Source organism: Galeopterus variegatus, unplaced genomic scaffold (genome assembly GCF_000696425.1).
Source record: "Galeopterus variegatus unplaced genomic scaffold, G_variegatus-3.0.2 Scaffold1254, whole genome shotgun sequence".
In the NCBI taxonomy this organism is placed as follows: domain Eukaryota; kingdom Metazoa; phylum Chordata; class Mammalia; order Dermoptera; family Cynocephalidae; genus Galeopterus; species Galeopterus variegatus.
Genome location: NW_007727365.1, coordinates 307,111 through 329,198, shown reverse-complemented (window position 1 = coordinate 329,198; position 22,088 = coordinate 307,111). Strand labels below are relative to the sequence as shown.

Below are 22,088 nucleotides of genomic sequence, written 5' to 3'. Positions count from 1 at the left end.
TATTCCTAATCACCATAAAGCCTTCTTAACCATAGTTCTAGTAAACAGAGAGCAAACTTTAATCTTATGTTCCTCTACCCTCTCAATACTACAAGATGATGATGTAGGAGTATTCCAACAGTCTACGTTAGTTAGGAAATTTAGTCTCTACCAGCTGACTACTTTCTATGTACCAGACCCTTGCTTAAGTTCTTTACAAGCATTATCTCACTCCAGATTCACAACGAATCTGTGGGTGTGGGTGCTAAGAACCCATTTTACAGATGAAGAAGGTGAGTGCTAGAAAAATTCAGTAACCTGCCCAAGTATCTAGGCCACTAGTTTATAGCCTTCTTGTGAAAGTTCTTGGGATAGGTAGAATGAATAAACAGATGATTATCTGGAAGACTTCTAAAGGTAATAAAGATCCACTCACATAAAATACCAGCGAACTTCAGCCAGAAAAGAGAAGAATGGAGCACTATGAGAGCTATTTTCAAATAGCTATAGGGCTACCTATTGACTATGTAGCAGGCTTATTTTGCAAGGCTCCGAAGGGTCATGGGGGGAGAAATGAGTGATAGAAAGCTAAATAAAACAATTGCTCTTATATCTTTCAACTCAAAGAGTCCAAGATCTAATTCAACCTTCAATTTACAAATTGGAAATGGTGAGTAAGCTTTTCCAACAGCCTAAGCCCTCCCCCACAATGATATCATTTTTTTTTTTAATAAAAATGAAAACAAACAAAAAACCACAAAAACTGTGGTTTACAGAATGTCAAAATACCTCCTTGAGATAACTGAAGAGTCTCTAGGGTATCTTAAAATTAGGTGGGGTATTCTTGCACAACTTAATTCTAAACCTTCCTAGGAAGGAAACCAAGAGTTTGGGGTGCATGCCAAGAGTTGGGCCAGAATGCTGATATAACAAGCAACACTTCAGGCATCTGAAGGGTTACTGGGCACACTTCAGGTGGAAATGCATTCTCCTGAGTGGCTTGCCAGATGTCTCATGTCCCCAGTCAGATGTGTGTCACTCATTAGGGAGTCATTGGAAGCACTCTCAGCAGCAGGTCCTTGGAGAGGAGAAAGTAACACCATCCAATATCCATCTTCTTTTGGGAGAACTCACTTAGCAGGCTGAACTGAAATAAAGCATCTAGCCAAAGGAAGCCAAGTCCTGAGAACAATCTATACATCTGTGCCTCTAAGTTTAGAGTTCCACTGGGTCAAAAATGGACTAAGACTGATTCTTTAGGAGTGGCTGGACACAATGGTAAGTACTTTGCATAACTATCTGAGACCTCACAACCACCCTGCAAGGTAAGGGTCATTAGCCTCATTTTACAGTTGAGAAAACAGAGGCTCGGAGAGATTTATTTACACCCAGCAATGACGGCCTTATGACTCGTAAAGGCCAAAACCCCATGCTCTTTTACATAAGCTATCTTCATGATGAAATGCTGCTGTCATATACAAAGTACTGGGTCAGCCTGACTTGCCTTTACCCTGTCCTTTTAGGTAGATGTTTTTGAATGAATAAGATAGTCCATAGCTCCATACCTCATGGTTTCCTTAAAAACACGCCTGATTCTTAGTCTCTATACTAACCATGTTGCAAAGTTTATAAACAACAGTTTATGCCAGTGTTGCACTGGGAAGAAATGGTGACTGAAATCTGCCTCTGGTCCCTTGGCTTTTCAGAAACAAGAGCATAAAGGGAAATTCCCAACTGTGGCAGAATAGGAAGATACATCGTCATCTGCCTCTGCTCCCTACTGGGCTGTAAGCCCACTCCACAACCCTTCCCAGACCACTAGAGCAAGAAAAAGAGTAGAATGCCATCCAAAGAATAACAAAGAGCCAAGGGTCCCTTCTATCAGCCTGTAAGATGACTGGGTTCCAGAGCCTGATGCGCAGTAGGCACTCAACAAATCTGATGAACAAAAACAGTTTCCAATAACGCACCAGGCCAACGCTCCTTTCTGTTTGTACAAATTTAGCTGAGATGAGAACTGTCTTTGTGGCACAGAGATATTTTTCTTCTCCTTACATTGTTCTGCTCTCACTAGTATGCAAGGTGAGGCTCAGAAGGCCTTGTTCACACTTTGACAGTACTGTATCATAAATGCCTTTTAAAAAACAAATGAAGCCATAATTCCCTCTGTCATTCTGCAGGCACTGAACAAGGTTATAGTCATTTATGTACATATACAACTATTTTCTGCCGGGTTAGAAAACAGCAAGGTCACACAGCAAACTAGCAGCAGAGCTAATACCGGGACCAAAGTCACCTCCCACCCTCAATAAACTTACAATCTAATTGGTAAAAGAAGACATCTCCACAATAAACAAAGCTGACGTAGACACCACACGAGTTAAAGTACAAACTGAACAACAAAGGAAAACATCAAAGAGGGTTATAAGCACACGGGCAGTCTTCCACAGCTCCAGTGCAGAGGTCACCCACCCATTCTGGATAAAGAATATTCTACCTTCTGTGGGAACAACCGGTACAGCTATTTAATAATCCTAAGTTATCAACTTCAAATATTCTCTTTTGGTCTCCATAAAGACCCTTATACATGTCAAATTACTTATCCAGATTTTAGGGTCAGAAAATAGGGTTACTAGACCACCTAGCACAGTTAGGGTTACTAGGGTTATACCACCTAGCACAGTCTTTTAAATGTTTGGTAACATTCTAATAAAGAAAATAAAAACTAAAATCCACGCTGTTGGATTCACTGTCTTTTTTTAAGCAGGAACGGAGAAGCCTTGAGAAAGGTTTAGGGAAGCAGGTCTGATGTGCCCTCCACAGGCTTGCTGTCCCGGGCCACCTTGGGATACTGCTCCCTGCACGTCAACCCAGATGCTTTGGCTGTTCTAGCCTGTGGCTAAACTGGCCCCAGGTATGGCTGGACCCGTAGCTTCAGAAGATGCAAGCTGAGAGCCTTGGTAGCATCCATGTGGTGTTAACTATGCAGGCTCACAGAAAGCCAGAGCTACTCCCTATTGGAGGATGTATGCTTGGGAGCCTCTACCTGATTTTGAAAGATGTATGGAAAAGCCTGGGAGACCCAGAAGAGATCTGTCACAGGGGTGGAGTCATCACAGATGCCCTTCACTAAAGCCATGCCAAGCACAAATGTGGTGTCAGAGGTGCAGCAGAAAACCCCACTAGTACCATGTCTAGTAAAGCTGTGAGAGCAGGACCACCATGGAGACCCCAGAACTATAGAGCTACCAGTGTGCAACACCAGCCTAGGAGAACTAAAGCAAGGCCACAAACCAGGAAAGCCATAGGAGCAGGACTGCTCAAGGACTTGGGGACTCAACCCCCACACCACTGTGCGGAGAATGCCGGACATCGAGTCAGGCTGGGGAACCATCAAGTTACTAACTATCTGGAAGAAAGAGGGAATCCTCAGATCAAACAATACAAGAAAGACTTTCAAAATGGCATATGAAGAATAAGGAGGGAAAGATACCAAAGATGAAATGAAGAGATCACTTCTGCCTTCAGGGATCTTCAAACTGGTATGTACAGAAAGGAGAAGATAAAAACCACATGAAGTTCTTTATATTAAGTACATATTTCTAATTTTGGAGCTTTTCTGTGGGTTTTTTACTTTTTTTGGTGGTTGGCTGGTGTGGCGATCCAAACCCTTGACTTGGTGTTATAACACTGCGCTCTAACCAACTGAGCTAACGGGCCAGCCCCTCTGTATATTTCTAATATAGAAATAAATAAAGTAAATGTTAATCAGAGATGCAATCACTATGCTGTGTGAGCTCACAGCATGGAAGAAATCACTTTCCTCGGGGAGATCAAGGAAACCTGAGGTGACATTTGAGCTGGGTCTCTTTAAAGGTGTGCAGTATTTCTACAGGTGAGAATGAACCGGAAAAAGCATTCCAAGCTGAGTGATGGCATGAACTGAGGCCAGGAGGCTGGAAATTATGAGCAAGTGTCTAGACAACAGCAAAAAGTCTCGGGCAGCTAGCCCCCAACATGCATCGTGAGACGACATGAGTCTGTGGACCTCTGAGGAGAGTCTACTGAGGAAGGCTTTGCTTACTTTGCTAAGGAATTTCAACCTTCAACCTGAAAACAACTGGTGACTACTGAAGTTTGAGACTTGGGAGATGTGTTTCAGTTGGGAGTTTTGGTTCACTGATCCTAGTGATGGGATGGGAGTGGGTTGGCAGTGTCTGGGTCAGGATAAGACTCCCCATCCCTTCCTCACCACCTCAGGCCATGGTCAAGGCCTCAGACACCCTGTGAAGAGCAGCTCAAGACATTCCCCTATGTCCTGATTCCTACCTCCATTCCAGGCCTAGGATCCAGGTGTTATCTTTCTGCATTGCACCTGGAATCTGTTTCTCTACCAAATCAATTTGGACTGCCTCCCCTCTGGATTTTCTGCTTAGCTTTGCGTTTTGGTTTCTCCCCTGCAAAGTGTCTCAGAACTGTCTTCCCCTGCTCCCAGCCATCCTGAATTTTCTACAACCTCTATTCAAGATGAACTCAGGGTCCCTTTATCTGACAGAAGAGTTTGGGTATTTTTGTGTTTCCGGCCCAGGGACTTTCACTTATGTGGACACTGGAGGCAGAGGGACCTGTTGGGTGGATATTTCTATAGTCCCATGATGAAGAGGGACAAGACTAGGGCTTGTCACAGGGCTGCAGGTTACGGGGAAGGAAGACTGCATGGAAGAGACAGCATGAAGTTAGAACTGACAGGGCTATAACTTGTCTACGCCTTTTAATTATGGACACAGCTTATCTCTCCAAACTTCTGGTCTCCTGCTCACAGCTTGTTTTCATTTGTTCATAATGGTTTGAGGTCTTGGAAACTTTGAGCAGGAGTGATGACCTGGGGTGGGTTTTAGAAGGCTGGTGCCAAGCCATTACTTCAAATTCTAATGCTTCTTTTATTTAAAAAGAGAGATTCGTTGTTCAAACTCTGCACTTGCTAATTGAAGATTTGGGGAAGGAGAAAAGGGGCTGGGGAACATTCTGCTACCATCTAAAATGGTTAACATGAATAATCAGTATGCAATTATGAAAAGAAAAGAGCCCTGGCCTCTGGGCTCCTATGGGTGCACCTTAGAGGTGAGCCACCATTCGAAAAGGTCCTTTAGACAAAGATGTGGTCCCCAAATGTTGCTGCATGTTGGAATCACCTGCGGATCTTTACAAAACACTGAAGCCAGGCTGCCACCTGCACACATCCTGACTTAAATGGTATGCAGAACAACCTGGGCATTGGGTTTTTTAAAACTTTCCAGGAAATTCTTTTTATAATTATTATAATTTTTACATTGCGATATGATTGACATATAAAAAAGCTGTACATATTTAATGTATACATCTTGATGAGTTTGAAGAGAAGTATATGCCTTTGTCTTTTTTTTTTTAAAAGATGACCAGTGAGGGGATCTTAACCCTTGACTTGGTGTTGTCAGCACCACGCTCACCCAGTGAGCCAACCGGCCATCCCTATATGGGATCCGAACCCGTGGCCCCAGTGTTCTCAGCACCACACTCTCCCGAGTGAGCCATGGGCCGGCCCAAGAAGTATATGCCTTTGAAACATGTCATAAACTTAAAAAAAAAAAAAAGTGGGAATGCCCCATACAGAATGTAGTAGGGAACAGGGATGCTATCGCCTGACTGGGGAAGAGAGTGAAACCGATACAAGCAGAGCCCAGTGGATCACACACATGGCTTGTCAAGTTATGTGGTAGCACACCCTGGACTAATAGTAACTGGTAGGAATCTTGGAAAAACTGAGAAAGTCCATAAATGACATAACTACAGCTTTCCCCTAAAGCATTCTCTTGCATTCTACATTCGACACTGCACCTTTCTGATTGACAAGTATTCTCTCATATTTCCAACAGAGCTTCAAAAGGACCTCTTCAATTAAGTTACTTGCTTATGCCCAAAATGTATCCTTGGTTAACCGGTGCTCCTGCTTCTGGCTCAGAAAAAATCCAAGCCCAAGTTTAAGAGAAAACCTGAGGATGGATTTATTCTTGCTGGCAAAGTCTATTATTAAAGCAGAAATGCATAGATTTGGTCTCCTTCAAGCTGCCAGTTAGTATTATGACCCATTCACTCACCATCTTGGAGCATCTTTATTTAAGGATAAACAGGAAGGAGCACGAAGTCCTGGCCTTCCTACCATCCCTAATCCTCTTGAATGATGGGAAAAGAAAGGAAGGCATGTCATCCCATTGCAGGCCTCAAATAAATCAAGACCATAGGTTTTTGCTTTATAAAGGCATGAAGTCTGGCAAACCTGGGTCAATCCCTGTTGTTCTCTCAAACTGAATTCATGGCAATACAATTGGGGGCTAAGTAGAGAGGAGGGCCCACCAGTTCCAAATGCATTATTACAAACATTCTGCCTGCAATTCAATAAATATGGAATTTGGACTTCCCAGCACTATGAATCAGTTTTTACCTGCCTGCCTCCTCCTCAAATGCTGAATAAAAGTCATTCAGAAGGCCTTTTCCATTGGAAGCAGTAGTGATTCCTGACTAGAGCTGAAGTAATCTGAGTCCCTACAAAGGTATTCCAGTATTACCACATGGTAGAAGAGAACAAGTTGGCTCGGTGAGGCATCAGAGCAATTCTCTGATCTTTGAAAAAATAGATTTGGGTTGACTATTGTAATTTTTTTTTTTTTTTTTTAAAGAACAGGTGTGCTGTAAGCTAAGGCAGAGAGTTAAAGATCGTCTATTTTTGTCACCAAAAACACTACAGAAGTTCTTTGGGCTTAAAATAAACTGAGAATAGAGTGACACCAGTTCAAAACAATTTCTCAAAGTTTCAGTTGCTATTTCAATGTCTTCACGCCTTTTTTGTCTTCTACTCAACTACACTCTGAAGCTAGAAACAAACAGCACTGTGCTGTTCTTAGGGGACAGTGTGGGGAAATGGATCTTTTTAGATAACCAATGTCCTTCGTTTGAATGAACAAATCAGCTGGAATGGATGAATGATCAAAATATGTGCACCTGATTATTGAGTATTAGCATCTTTCTCGTAGACTGGGCTCTAAAAACCCACTGCATGTGAAAATCAGAAGACCAGGGTTCAAAAATCTCAGCTCTTCCACTTAGTAGCTACACTAACTTGAGCTAGGTGTTTAATTTCTCTGAGTTTCAGTCACCTCATCTCTAAAACAATGATGAAAAAAATCACCTCATCAAGACTAATAATAATAAATGAAAAATTGATGTGAAAATAACCTGGTACTATACCTGGCACATAATAGGTATTCAATAAGTACACGAAAGTACAAAATCCTTTACGTGATATCCGCGGCCCTCCATTATTTGGCCTGGTTCTCCCTCACCTCTCCACAGCAGCCACTCTAGGCTTCTTTTAACTCTTTCAACATACCATATTTTTTTTCAGCTCCAAGGTCCATACCGTTTCCTGAAAAGTTCTCCTTACGAAGTGTCCATCTTCACTGACTTTGCCTGCCTTACCCTTCAAAAATCTCAGGCTTATATATCATTTCCTTGGAGCGCTTTCCTGGATGTTCTGTTTAGATTAAACCTCCTTGATGCACTGTTTTTTAGTACCCTGTACCTTCCGTCTGGTAATATTCAAAATGCATTCAAGTCCATGTTTAAAGCCTATCATCCAGGGCCGGTCCGTGGCTCACTTGGGAGAGTGTGGTGCTGATAACACCAAGGCCATGGGTTCGGATCCCTATATAGGGATGGCCGGTTAGATCACTTGGGAGAGCGTGGTGCTGACAACACCAAGTCAATGGTTAAGATCCCCTTATCGGTCATATTTTAAAAAAAAAAAAAAAAAAAAAAAAGCCTAACATCCCAGAGACTGTAAACTAGATGTATGTAACTACCACATCTATGGCAACGAGTACAATGTCACACATAAAACAAGTGCACACAAAACAGCCATGCATTAAATTGAATGTTTCCTTCCTAAAAGAATGAATGAGCTTGTGCTCTGCAGCCAAAGTGATTCATTTAAAAAATAATTTTGAGGAATCAGAAAACCCAGTCAAGTCAGTGCAACTGACCCATTTTTAAGACCAAGGTATTTAGTTGGTCTTAAAGCTCATTGAGTAGGCCCGGCCTTTTCTGAAGCACACACTGAGAATCTTTCCTGAACAGGTACAGAGCTCATATTTCAACAGCATTTAGCTTGTGTGTCAAAATGCAACAGCCCTCCTAGGGGAGCAGACAGTCCAATTCCCCAGCTGTTTTTAATTCACACTAGAAACTTTAACTCCATTTTAGGCCTCACAAAATGAGAACTGTGTCCACACAAAGCCACAACAACCAGCTAATTCACTGAATCCAATGAAATAAGCCAATTCACTCGGGGGGGATACAAACTGTCAAACTGGGTACTTGGTGCCTTATAGACCAAACAATGCGTGATTGAATTGGTTAGATTTTCAATAGGTTGTCTTGTCATGTGGTAGCTATAGTGAGTGAAAGATTTTCTTTATCATTCTGTTTTGTCTTTTTTTTTAAAATTACACAAAAATAAGAGCACATCAGATAGAACAGTAACAGCCAAAAATGTCTTTTCTTTAAATGTGTGGTCAAACACACCAAATTCAGCAACTTGAGCATGCCCAAAAGGCACACTTTATGCGGCAAGGCTCCCCAGTCTGTGAGATTGTTTTTTGGCTTTAAAATAAGACCCTACCGATCCTGATCTCATCTTTGCAAACGCATAGCACTGGGAGACAGAGACTATGTGCAACAACCACTCTTTACAGACAAAGCTTCTATTCACAGACCCCACTGAAGTGCAATCGTAGATTTTCAATTTCATTCAGCTGAGTGCAGAAAGGCTCCCACTATGAGGGTGGGTTGCAAACGGTTCAGCTGGGAAAAGGACCCAGAATGAGAGTCAGCTTTACAGTCTGCACTTTCATTAGCAGAAATGAAAGCGATTCCCTCACTCTGACTCCAATTTTATAGTAAAGAGCTAATCTAGCAAATTAGCCAAGGGTGCCGAGCAATTCTTCTTTTTCCACATCACACTGGTACCCAGAACATAGCTTTCTTTTGTTAGGGCAGTTGCTAGGGTAAGTACTGAGAAAGCATCTAAGTAACATATAAGGTTAAAACTTACACATTGTTGGTCCCTCAAGCCCTCAGCTAGACCAGACCAGTTTTCTCCTTTCTCTGAATACAACATGCATATTTTCACTTTCAAGTCTTTCCATACCTCATGACGCTTCAATTCTCCTCATTCTTCAAGACCTAGTTAAATGATAATAATAGCTAACACTTATCTGACATGCACTATACTAAGTGCTCATTACTCACAACCCTGTGAGGAAGGTGCTCCCTCTTTTGCAGAACGGATGTAGAGAGGTGAATCATGTGCCCAAACTCCAAGTGACTGTACGCTTCCTCATTCCCAAAGCTGGAGCTCCTAAATCACTACATCCTACACCACTTTAACCACCCCCAACATGAGATCTCTGGTCTGCTCATACATAGCTTTCCCTGGGCAGACGACCTACTTTCAGTAGCTGTGTAGGTCTTGCTGCCTCAACTGAGTGCTAAGGTCTGGGAAAGAATGGTCTGTGCCATTTCCCTAACGGTGTCTGGCAGGCAGGAGGTACTAAGTGTGTTTTCCATTACCAACTGAAATTGGAGTGCCTGGCTCCCCCCTCACTTCAAATATATATTGTATTGCTTTGTCATGCCAATAAAAATCAAAGGCCAAATCCCCCACACAGGGGCTGGGTTGGCATTCTCTGCCCTGATGGTATCTTGCTTTTCCAGTAAAATAAGTGTCAGTCTGTATTCTTAACAGCAGCAATTTTAATAGGAGGTTTGCTCCAGCAGCAAAAGCTTTTGCTCTTCTCTGCATTAGGATGACAAAACAGCCACACTCATTTAACCACCATTTTCCAAGACAGGAAAATACAATTTTACCTTCTACTCACTCTTTCCAAAGGATACTTTTAAACTGACTTCTGGCACACTATTGCTCTTGAGCCAGAGGTATCATTTTTATTTGACTTGAAGAGGTGTGGCCCACATAACTAAAGACAGGCCAGAAGTCAACCGCTTTTCTTGCATACTGACCCAGCAACCCAGGGTAAGGAAGTCCTATGTTAGGAAGTGCTCATTACCAGTATGAACACAGCTATCTCAGAGGCTCACTATAACCAGGTGTTTTCTGCTGAAACTCCACTATAGTGTATGCATTCATGGCCTGTTTGGGAATGTGGGGTTTTTTTTTTTGTTTGGTTGGTTGGGTTTTTTTTTGCTGGCTGATACAGGGATCGAAGGGAATGTGTTTTAAAAGAATTGTTTTTAATAAGTATCGAAAATGCAGGGCCAGCCCGTGGCTCACTTGGAAGAATGTGGTGCTGATAACACCAAGGCCACGGGTTTGGATCCCTATATAGGGATGATGGTTAGCTCACTTGGGAGAGTGTGGTGCTGACAACACCAAGTCAAGGGTTAAGATTTCCTTACTGGTCATCTTTAAAAAAAAAAAAAAAGAAGAAGAAAGAAAAGAAAAAGAAAATGCAGTTTAAGTCAGAAAAACAGTTATAATTCAGTTTGCTATTATGCCACCTTCCTAATTTCCAGGTGTGCAAACATCCCCACAAATTAGAAGACTGTCAGCATTTAGATAAGCTCTTCTGGAAATATTCTTCATTGGGAGTGGAGGAGGAAGAGAAGAAATTCAAAATGTTTGGATTCCAGTATCATTAAACAGGAGAGCTTTGGGGAAATACTAGGAGGCAGGTCAGACTGTTTTTGGCTTCCTAAATAAGGACTGCTTTTGATGGGTCTGCTCCACTACAAACCTTTGGAGAACAAAATACTGGAGGCAGATGAAGGACTCCAAGTGGAAACAAAGCCGAGGGAAAAACCAAACAGAAGAATGCCTATGATATTTATTAATAGTCAGCACAGGTGGGAGAAAGAGGGGAACAGAATATACAACAATACTGCCCTACTCTTTCTCACACTGCATAGATAAAACTCTGGAAGCTCCTGGCCCATGGTGATTGAGAAGCACTCTATATGCTATGAGTAAACACAAACTGGATGCAATTTCCTTGGGAGGACAATGGCACCATGTTCCTCCATCTCCCAGAGCACTAAGGGCTGCCAAACTGGCCTCTATGTAACATTTTGAAACAGAATTGCCAGCTCTCAAGACATCCTGAACTCTAGATCCTTCTGATTTGGTATGTCATGTAATAACATAAGTTTTTTTGGCAAACTTTCTTTCCAAAGGTCCCTGCAATACTTTCACACAAGTGACTTTGTTCTCTCTGTTTCATGGAAGGGAAAGGAGCAAAAACTTTCAATGTAGAGAAATCATTCTACACAGTATATCATAATGCTGGTTGAGGGTTATTATATAACTGTTCTGTTGTGTCTCACCAAGATGTCTTTCTCTGACAGCAAACAAAAAACCCACAAAAAAACAGAGTAGTTCCCCCTACTCTTAATGGGAGGAAAACAGAAAAAGAACAAACTGGGATTTTTTTTTTTAAAAAATTTCAAAGCATAAGCACAAGAAGTCAGGGTACTGCTTACAATCTCTGCCCTGCAAACTACAATTCTATGCAAGAGAAAAGAGGCTTCATCTGCTGCTGCATTTGGGACTACCGGCTCTATATCTGAGCAAGCCTATTATAATGCATACAGTTTAACTTCTTTCCCTTTTCCCTCCCTACCCAACTTATGGTCCCTAAACAAAATCTGAGGCTCTAACTTATGGCAGCACTGACTCACTTAACAATAAAATGAAGTTGCATGGCACTACAATTTTATAAATATGGAACATGTTTATAACTCTCAGTGGCAAGTTTCTTATTTTTCATTTATGTACTTGAAGACCCTTCACTGATTTGTGTGTGCAAATAATCACCCAATTTTTCACTTATCTAAAATGCAGCAACCTTTACACATCAGCAAGGGGAAAAAAGAGCACTTAAGAGATGTATGGATGAAACGTATGTTTAGCAGTAAAGGACTGAAGTATGCAATTTTGGATTCTGGTGTTTAAGTGAAGGAAGAGCAAGCGTACTGTCACTGGCTGCGCAACTTGTCTGGACATTACGGTCTGCGCTATCTGCTCATTTTGGTAATTAATTCACTATTGTTTTAGACAAAGACAACTCAAGGTATCTATCCAAGATCCTAACTACTTGAGAGCTACTAGAAGTAGCTACCTGAGACACTAACTTTTTAATTCTAAGTCAAAGAGTAACACCCCCCACCCCCAACGACACACACACACACAGCAGGATTTTTTTTTCTTTTTAACCAGAATAAGTTGTCCTTGAAAAATCATCATGAATTAATTCTCACTGAAACACTGTGCAAGACACTCCTATGACTTATCCCAAATTGGTGTCTTACCTTAGTGTTCCTCCTCAGACTGCGAAGAATATTCCTCCTCCTTGGGTCTTCGTCTGTTTCATATGGAATGACAGCATTGTCCCCTTTATAACCCTGGGATGCCTGATCCTCCTCTTTCTTCCTGATGGGCCCCAGCTCATCATCGCTCCCCACGCTGAAGCTGGTTCGGTAACTAGCAAATCTCCCCAGCCGGGTGCATCTCGTCCTGTACAGCACTGGCTTGCTCACAATGGACACTTTGCGGCCTCGCTCTAAAGAGCTGGTATCCATTTCACTGTCAGATCCATTCCCACTGCCATTGGACTGGGCTTTGTTGATATTCCGAATGGTAATGATTTTGCCTTGGGTGCTATCATGGGGCACAGAGTATATGTTTTCTTCTTCATTCCTTGGCTTGACCACAGCATCCATGGGTTCAGCATAGTCAGAAGGATCAAACCCATCCTGAGGCAGCCAGGGACTAGAAGACACAGACTTTCTCTGCCCATCCCTATGGCCTTGATCTAAATAAGATAGATCCCCCTTTGTAATTTCAAAATGGACAGGAGGCTTTGGTTTGACTGGTGGAGGTACTTTGTTGTTCAGTTTACTCTCAAAATTGCTCATGATGAAAGACAACCCATCATTTCCCTCCAGTTCCATAGAGAGCTTAGAATGGTCTTTGGACAGAGAGGGCAGTGATGTGTCTTCTCGGAACAGGCTGTAAGATGGGGGCTCAACATCCTCTTCCGAATCCTGCAGGTTTGAGTTGCAGAGTGGAGATCCTGCCCGGGGGGAGTTAAACACCTCTTCTGTCGTACTACACGCCTCGGCAGCATTATCGTACATATGAGTAGCCTCGATTATGTTCTTTTTCTCCACCACATCTTTAAAAAATGGGTGAAAGATCTCAAGTTTATGCTGGGGTTGGCTACAGGGGATGCTTGTGAACCTTCCATCAATATCTTGAGCAATCTCCTCCCCCTCAGTTAGCTGTTCCCGACTTAAGTCATTGTCGAGGACGTCTATAGCGCCATCAGTGAGTGCTACAAGTTGAACGGGGATAATATCCTGCACTTCACTAAGAAAGGCACGTAACATAGCCAAGGAGGCCTTACGTTTTGCTGAATAAAAAACAATGTACCCATGAACCAACCGGCTCTTTCTGATGCTAAACGAGGAATGGTATGAAAGAATAGACAGTTCAATGCGCTTCTTGTGTAGTCCGATTGGTAGTTCAAGTAAAACAGAGTTGTTGCTTCCACAATGAGAAGACTTACAGGTTTGGGACTGAAGGACAGGAAAGAGTATGTCATCTGCACTAAAAGGATCTCCACACATAAGACACATAACAATTCGCAGATCAACATCAGCCAAATCTTTAATGCTAGCAGTAGAACTGACCAGGTTTAAGTTACGCTTAGAGTCCAGGAGTCCCTTCAAAACTTGACTAATTTGCTTTTCATTAATGTTGCGTCCATAACCAATGCCAGCAGAAGCAGGGTCAAGAAAGACACACTGAAGCTTGCTGGCAATTTGCTGACCTTGCTGTATTAAGCTGTGCAGGGTCTCTCCACTGGTGTCTCCTCTCTTGTTAACCAAAATTAATGTCAGGGGGAGATGGACTAAATGATTTTCTCGCCTGCCAAGTGTGGACTCTCTACTTTTCTCTATACTCTCCACTACATAGGATAACGATTCCTTTGAATTGTAAAGGCAGAGACAGCCATGGGGCTGAAATGTTGGCGTCTGGAAAGAGTTCACAGGAAGCCTGACATTCCCTTCTATTGGCCTCAGGGAAAGCTCATACATTTTACCATCTATCACATACTTGTCATCATTTGTACAAAGAGCTCGAATCTCATTGGCCAACTCTCGGGCAAGGCCATCTTTGCCCAAGATAACCAAGTTGATTCTATCAATGTTGGGGTCAGAGAGTGAATTTTTCTGATTCCGGTCAGACGGTCGGATAAACCGAGAACTAACCAAGTGCTCAATCTTAGCATCCACACAAGCTGGGCAGCTGGGGCATGTCTCCTTTGTTGGGTGGTACACAAAATGAATGTGCTTCAGAATAAGGGCATCACGCTCTGCTTGGAGCTTTTGTAATGCTTTAAATCGCTGTTCCTCCCCCAGAACATCCTGAATGACACCCATCTTCTCCTTGCTGGGCTTAGCATCCAGTTCCAGCTCATAAAACAATTCTGAATATTCCAAAAGCAACTCCTGAAACTCTTCTTTTGCTTTGTCTATAATTTGCTTTTGGTGTTTGCCATAAATATCCATGTATACAGATTCTTCCAGCCACTGGTAGAATTCTTCATTCATAATAAAACTACGGGCTTCTTCCCAAGGCTTTCCAGGAGTTATGAAAGGAGAGGTCTCCAGGTTTTCTTTAAATGCCCTTCTCATCTCAGCTCTTTTCCTCTCGTTCCTCAGCTTCTCTAAGTGGGCCTCGTACAGCTGCTCTGCAGGGACGGTGTCCATTAAGTCAAAGGGAATCCGTTCGTTTTCCATGTTGTCAATGTGGCTGGTGGCATCCCATGGTGTCTCTTCAAGCACAACAAACCACTTCAAGAATTCTGGCTTGGTTTCTAAGAGCTTTTTGGCTTTTATGCAGCTTAGGTGGTCAATTTCATCTAGATTAGATATGAGAGCTTCGAAAGCTAATGGCAGGGCTGCCAGATACAGCTTTCTCCTGCGCTCAATATGCTCGTGCTTGAGGCGGTGGATGTGCTGTAGAAATAGCTTCTTGGCTTTCTGAGTCCCTTCCAAGTAGATATAGTCCTGGTACTCTGGAGAGGCCTGCATCTTTCGGCTGACACTCTGCCAATTCTCATTGTGGTTTTTCACAATGCGACTCACCAGCCACTCATATTTGTCCTTTGCTGTAGCTATCTGCTGACTCTGCTGCTTTAGAGCCTCAAAATAAGGAATGATTTTTGTCTTTCCCCGACTTTTATCAATGAGTTGCACTAAGGTGCTAAAAGCTAAGTCCACATTTACATTGGATCTTGCTGAGGTCTCCACAACCTGGAGGTTCTTTTTGCTTAAGGCAAAAGTATGTGCATCTCTAATGTACCGCTCAACACCTTCGTCACACTTGGTCAGGACCACCACTATGGGCTTTTTTGTTTTTGCAAGCTGATTGTAGAGATTGGAGACAAACTTGAGCTGGTCATCAAAATTCCTATTCATGCCCCTGCTAACATCAATACCAAGAAGAAAACCATCAATCAGCAGCTTTCCGTCTGGCATTTGTTTTTGCTCAAAGTCCTGCTCCAGCCCCAGCTGGTCAGTGCAAAAGTACATGAGTTTTTCAGCTGATGCCAGCTTGGTTGCAGCAGCTCTCTTAATATAGGGCTGTAGGGCCGTGCTTCGATGAGGCTGAAAAGTCTGATCATCGATAAATTCAGTCTGCTCCACAATGTGCATCTTACATTCCACACAGTCCTCCAGGGAGCGGCTAACTTCTCCCCAGTAAAGAAAGTGGTCATTATTGACCACTCGCCCACCAAAGTCACTGGTGCTGAGGACAGAGGTATGGTCCAAATGAAACTCATCAGCACTCGGGCGCACAAAGCGGTTGCACAAACAAGACTTCCCAATGCCACACTGGCCCTTCTCCTTCTCTGTCCCAGACAATCCCACCACACTGATGTTGTAGGTGGGAATGCGGACATCCTGCTTTCTTGCCATCATCATTGTCGACACATCCTGCCACAATCAGCCACTTCCGAGATCAGATTAGTGTTTTGCAGTAGACCAGATGGCTTCCCAACATTATCAGTGGAGGCTGGCTGCCCAGGAAGTGAAAATGTCAGGTCCCATAGTGCTGTATACCAGTATAAGGTCAGTTTTCACCACGTCTCATCACCAAATAGACAACATTTCTTCCTAAACGGGGGAGGAAAAAGAAAACCCATTAGCATCATAATTTTGTAACCCACTTTTAATCACTGAACTGTAACAAAAATCAATTTTTTTATTCAACAAATATTTAGCAAACATCTAATGTGCCATGCCTTATGCTGGGTGACGATATAAGAGCAAGTAAGACTGACATCTAGTACCCTCAGAGAGGTTCAATCTAGTCTAATAGAGGAAGATATAAGAAAGCAATGTGCTAAGTGCTAAAACAAGAGTTTGAGGGCTCCTTGGAAAAATGACTGATTGCAGGGCTCAAGCAGGGTAGGTACAAGATGAGCCAGGACTATTTTGTGCAAGAAAAAAATGATGGGGCATCTCATAATGACACAGGAGCCATTTTGAAGGGGCTCCCACTGGCCAAGTCTGGGACAATTTAAGCACCAAAATAATCAATGAATTATATAACCTACTGCAAAAAGTAGAAATTGAGTCCATACAACTGGATCGGACAAAAATCATGACTTGATACTAAATATAGGAGGGAAATTTTGATGAGGAGTAAGATATCTGCACAGAATTCTGGTGTCTCCTGATTACTTAAGGGAGAGGGGGGGAAAAACACACACACAAAAACTCCAATGGTAATTACGCAGTGGAGAAATTGGGCAACACTTTGACTAGGTAATCAAAATTAACATCACCAATGAGGGCCTTCAGATGCACTATTACCACTGTGCAGTATTATGGCTTAGAAGGCATAACCTGAACCTAATCATGAGGAAACATCAAACAAAAATGAGAAACATTCTATTAAAAAAAAAAAAAAGTAGGAGGGAGAGTTCTGTATTTTTCAAAAAATGTCAATGACATAATAGAAAAGAATAGCTACATAAATGTTCCAGATTAAGGGAAGATAAAGAGATATCTACCATACAATGATCTGACCCTAGAATGAATCTTGTACCAGAGGTGCAAAAAAGGCAATATAGGACATTATTAGATCAATTAGCAACCTCGGACTATGAATGGAATACTAGTTAGAAGCATTTTATCACAGTCAATACACAGAAATCAGTCGCATTTCTATATACTAACAATGAACAATATGAAAAGGAAATTATAAAGACAAGTCCATTTACAGTAGCATTGAAAAGAATAAAGTACTTAGGAATTAACTTAACCAAGGAAGTGAAAGACTTGTACGTTGAAAACTACAAAACAGGCTGGCCAGCTGGGTCAGTTAGTCAGAGCACAGTATTGATAACAACAAGCTGGAGGATTGGATCCACTTAACTGGCCAGCTGCCAAAACCAAAAAACAAACAGAAAACTACAAAACACTGCTGAAAGAAAGTAAAGACAAATAAATGAATTTCAGATGTCTTTGGTCTGGTTTCTGCTACTTCTTTTTTTCTTTTTGCTTACCAATTTTTAAAAAACTTGAAATATAATTCACATACCATAAAATTCACTCACTGAAAATGTAGACAGTTCAATGATTTTTTGGTACATTCATTTAGTACATTCACAGCTTGCAAAAACCACCACTATCTAATTCCTGACCATTTTCATCACCCCAAAAAGAAACCACCAATTAGCAGTCAGTCTCCATTCCTCCAGCCACTGGCAAGCACTAATCTACTTCCTATCTGTATGGACTTGCCTGTTCTGAACATTTCATGTAAGTGGAAGACAAAGAAATGAAAACACATTCCATGTTCATGGATTGGAAGACTTAATACTGTTAAGATGTCAATATTACCCAAATGGATCTACAAATTCAATGTAGTCCCTGTCAAAATTTTTTGTATAATTCTTTGTTTTGGGGTGGCTGGACGGTATAGGGATCTGAACCTGTGACCTTGGTGTTATAAGGCTATGCTCTAACCAACTGAGCTAACCGGACAGCCTTTTGCACAAATCTTAAAATTCCTGTGGAAACTGAAGGGACCCCAAATAGTCAAAACAATCTTGAAAAAAAAGAACAAAGCTGGAGGGAGGACCCACACTTTCTAATTTCAGAACTTACTACAAAGCTACAATAATTAAAACAGTGTAGTACTGGCATAAAGACAGATACACAAACCAATGGTATAGAATGGAGAGCCCAGAAATAAACCCGTAAACCCTCATATGGTCAAATAATTTTTGACAAGGGTGCTGACACCAATCGATGGGAAAAGGATAGTCTTTTCAACAAATGTGCTGGGAAGACTGGACATCCACATGCAAATAAATAAAGTTGGACCCTTACTTAACACCGTATACAAAAACTAACTCAGATCAAAGACATAAAACTATAAAACTCTTAGAAGAAAACACAGGGCAAAAACTATGACACTGAATTTTGCAATGATTTCTTGGATATGACACCAAAGGCATAGGTAACAATAACAACAAAAAATAGACAAATTGGATTTCATGGAAATTTTTAAAATTTGTGTATCAAAAGACAATATCAACAGAGTAAGAGTTCAGTACCAGCCAGCAGCTTTAAAAAAACAAAACAAAAAAACCAATAGAGTAAAAAGGCAACCCACAAAATGGGAGAAAATATTTGCAAATCATGTATCTGATAAGGGATTATTATTCAGAATACACAGGGAACTCCTAAAACTCACCAAATGAAAAAATAAACCACCCAATTCAAAAATAGGCAAAGGACTTGAATAGACACTTCTCCAAAGACGATATACAAATGGCCAGTAAGCACATGAAAAGATGCTCAACATCACTAATCAATAGGGAAGCGTCAATCAAAAGTACAATGAGATACCACCTGACACCCATTGGGATGGTTACTATCAAAAAAACAGTAGCAGCTAGCCAGCCAGCCACACAAGCACACACAGACAAACACACCAATTAAAAAAAAGTAAAATGATAAATTTTATGTTATGTTTATCTTAATGCAATAAAAAAATTAGGGAAAAAAAGTAATACAGGAATGATAAACCAGAAAAAATAAAATATTTTATCAAATTTATGAAGTTGATAACTACAATGTGAAGGAATATCCCCACTTTTAAGAAATACACATTGAAGTATTTTAGGAAAAGGTGTTAGGCAATTATGTTTTAGCCTATGTCTAAGACGGCGGTGGGCGGACGTGAGGGACACCCAAATGGCTGCGGAGAGTTTCAGGTCCCTAGAACAGCATGTTTTCCAAGAATCACAAATCCCCCCTCCCGCTTCCTCCTCACCACATCCCCTTCCCGCGTGCGCCAATTTCTCCACCTATAGAAAAATCCCAGCTCCGCTTAAACCCCGTCGCTTCCCTGCCCTTCCTTCTCAGCCTAGCTGGATTTGAAAGGCCCACCCGACTCCCGGCTGCTGCTCCCACTCTCGAGAGGGCACCCGCTTGTTCACTTTGCCTGCCTGATGCGCTTTGGTTGAGTCCCTGCCTCCTGGTGTGTTTTAGTTTCACGCTCAGGCTGGGGCTTTTCCTTTCTAAAGGGGCCGTAGTGCATGTAACTGGTCCACGAAAAAAATTACGTGCACACTGAGAAAGAGTAAGAACATAAATAAGTAAAATATTTCTATAAGTTTGTAATTATTTCCAAATTAAAAAAAAAAACTTAAGGGTGTGAACATGAGGTAGTTTCCCCGACAAAAATGTAAGCTCTGTGAGGACACCCCCGCCTCGTTCACTTCTGTGTCCTCAGCCTACGGCACAGTGCCTGAAAAGATTTACCAAAGGGCTGCAGAAGTGAGTGACTACAAAGCATGAAGGGTAACCAAACCCAGCCTTTCAGACTTAGGAAAGCTTTTCTGGAGGAAGTTCCACCTCAGGTGAGTGTGAAGTATGAAGTGCATTTTAGACAGAGAGAATGTCTTTTCCCCAACAAAAAAAGCAGTTAGTTGGGGGAGCCAGCTGGAATAAAGTGTGAGGGGAGGAGGAGATGGTTAGATGCATTAACAAGTAAGCAAGAACTGTATTAAGCCACTTTAAGACTTTCGATTTTTTCCCAAAGTTTATGGGGAACCACAAAATGTGGCTGAAAAGTGGCACCTGAAAGGACCTAAAGTTTTAACACCAGAAGTAATGAAATATTATGTGGTATTACAAAGCCTTCAGCAACTTTCCTGCTGAAATACGTAAAATAAGCAGTCTCTGGCTGCCCTGACATAAACGGTCTTCTGGCTGCCACTGTTCATATTGCACTGTCTGCCATTTACTATACACCCGAATACGACGGCGCAATTGCTGAACCTACAGCAAAATGAGCAGTCTCCCAAGACAATCACAAAGAGGAGGATTTAAAATAAACAGAGCGTTTATCTTTTGAATTGCATTTATGTCCGGTAGGAACCTAGCATTTGCACAATGTTAATACATTTTTGTTAGCCTATCTCATAAGAAATGCCACCAGAAGTCAGAGCACTACAAATTATTCTGATGCAAGGGAGCAACGAATGTGAGAGCATGGCTTTTCCCTGCGATGACAACCGCAAAAGGTCACATTTCCAAACATCCATGTCTTCCTTTGATAACCCAGAAAGCCAAGCCCTCTCTGGAAACAAAATGTGACTAGATGTGGTACGTAAAAATGGTTTGACCATTTTAAAAAGAGAAATATCGACTGTAGGTAATCACCTCCAGATAATGGCCTGCTCCTAAAGAAGCCAAGTTCCAGACTTCAGCAGGAACAAGCCAGGCATCCATGGGGAGGAGAAAAACAAACCTTTCCCATCCTCCGCTTCACTAGGTGATTGCTTACATAAACAAAAGTATGAGATGCTTATGAATATCTAAAGCATGTTTACACATGTCCTATGAATACCTGAAGTGGAAAGATTTGTACAAAATCAAAATGCGTTTGCACATTATTCTGTAGTATACACATACAATTTTGTTTCAGCCATGAGGACATACTTAGGTTTAACAGAGCCTCAGATAGGACTGTATATGAAGGTTTAAGGAAGTCAAGGGTGCTCACCTAACAGAGCTCTATCAGTTCCTCACCCCAGGGTATGGTAGGTCTCAAGGTCACCCACTCTACCAATCTTGAAGTGCAACTTGGTGACACTGGTCCTACTTCAAGTGACTGTTGCATGCAGCTGGCAAATCACCCATTGTCTATGACTTCATTTTCCCTGCAAAGTGGGTCTAATAATCTATCCCTTCACAGAAATCTCAGGGAAAACAAAACACCAGTCTGCTTTTAAACCTCAAGAAATAAAGATACTGGCTCACTTTTGAAACAAACTAAAATGGTTATTCAACATCATTGTTTAGTTAAAATTTTTTTAATGATATGATAGTTTCAGTTATCTGAAGGATGTAGCAACTGATATTTTAAACCTAGGGGGGCCGGCCTGTGGCTCACTCGGGAGAGTGCGGTGCTGATAACACCAAGGCCACGGGTTCGGATCCCATATAGGGATGGCCGGTTTGCTCACTGGGTGAGCGTGGTGCTGACAACACCAAGTCAAGGGTTAAGATCCCCTTACCGGTCATCTTTAAAAAAAATAAATAAAAAAAAAAATAAACCTAGGGAATGCTACTGACAACTAAAAATCTGCAAAAAAAGTTAAAAATGAGAATTAGCGGGCCGGCCCGGTGGCGCACCGGATAGTGCGCCACTTGGGAAGCGCGGCGGTGCTCCCGCCCGAGGGTTCAGATCCCACATACAGACCGGTTCCCGCTCACTGGCTGAGCGAGGCGCGGGAGCAGCGCCGAGGGTTGCAATCCCGTTGCCGGTCCCCGGTCCGGTACGGGGACAACACTGAGGGTTGCGATCCGTTGCCGGACACGGAAAAAGACAAAAGACAAAAAAAAAAAAAGGCCTGACATTTAATAAAAACATCTTTTACCATCATACAAGGAAAACTTTTAATGTA

The 22,088-nt window shown here is 42.0% G+C and overlaps 1 protein-coding gene across 1 annotated transcript in view; it reads right to left on the bottom strand.

The window, feature by feature from the left end:
* The window catches only part of ARHGAP35 (Rho GTPase activating protein 35), a 93,854-nt gene extending 77,582 nt beyond the window's left edge, over positions 1-16,272 (bottom strand). The window contains exon 1 of the mRNA XM_008575898.1: positions 12,397-16,272. Within this exon, the coding sequence (XP_008574120.1) occupies positions 12,397-16,080 (3,684 nt within the window). The 5' untranslated portion in view covers positions 16,081-16,272. The remainder of the gene's footprint in view (positions 1-12,396) is intronic.
* Positions 16,273-22,088: the final 5,816 nt, after the last annotated feature.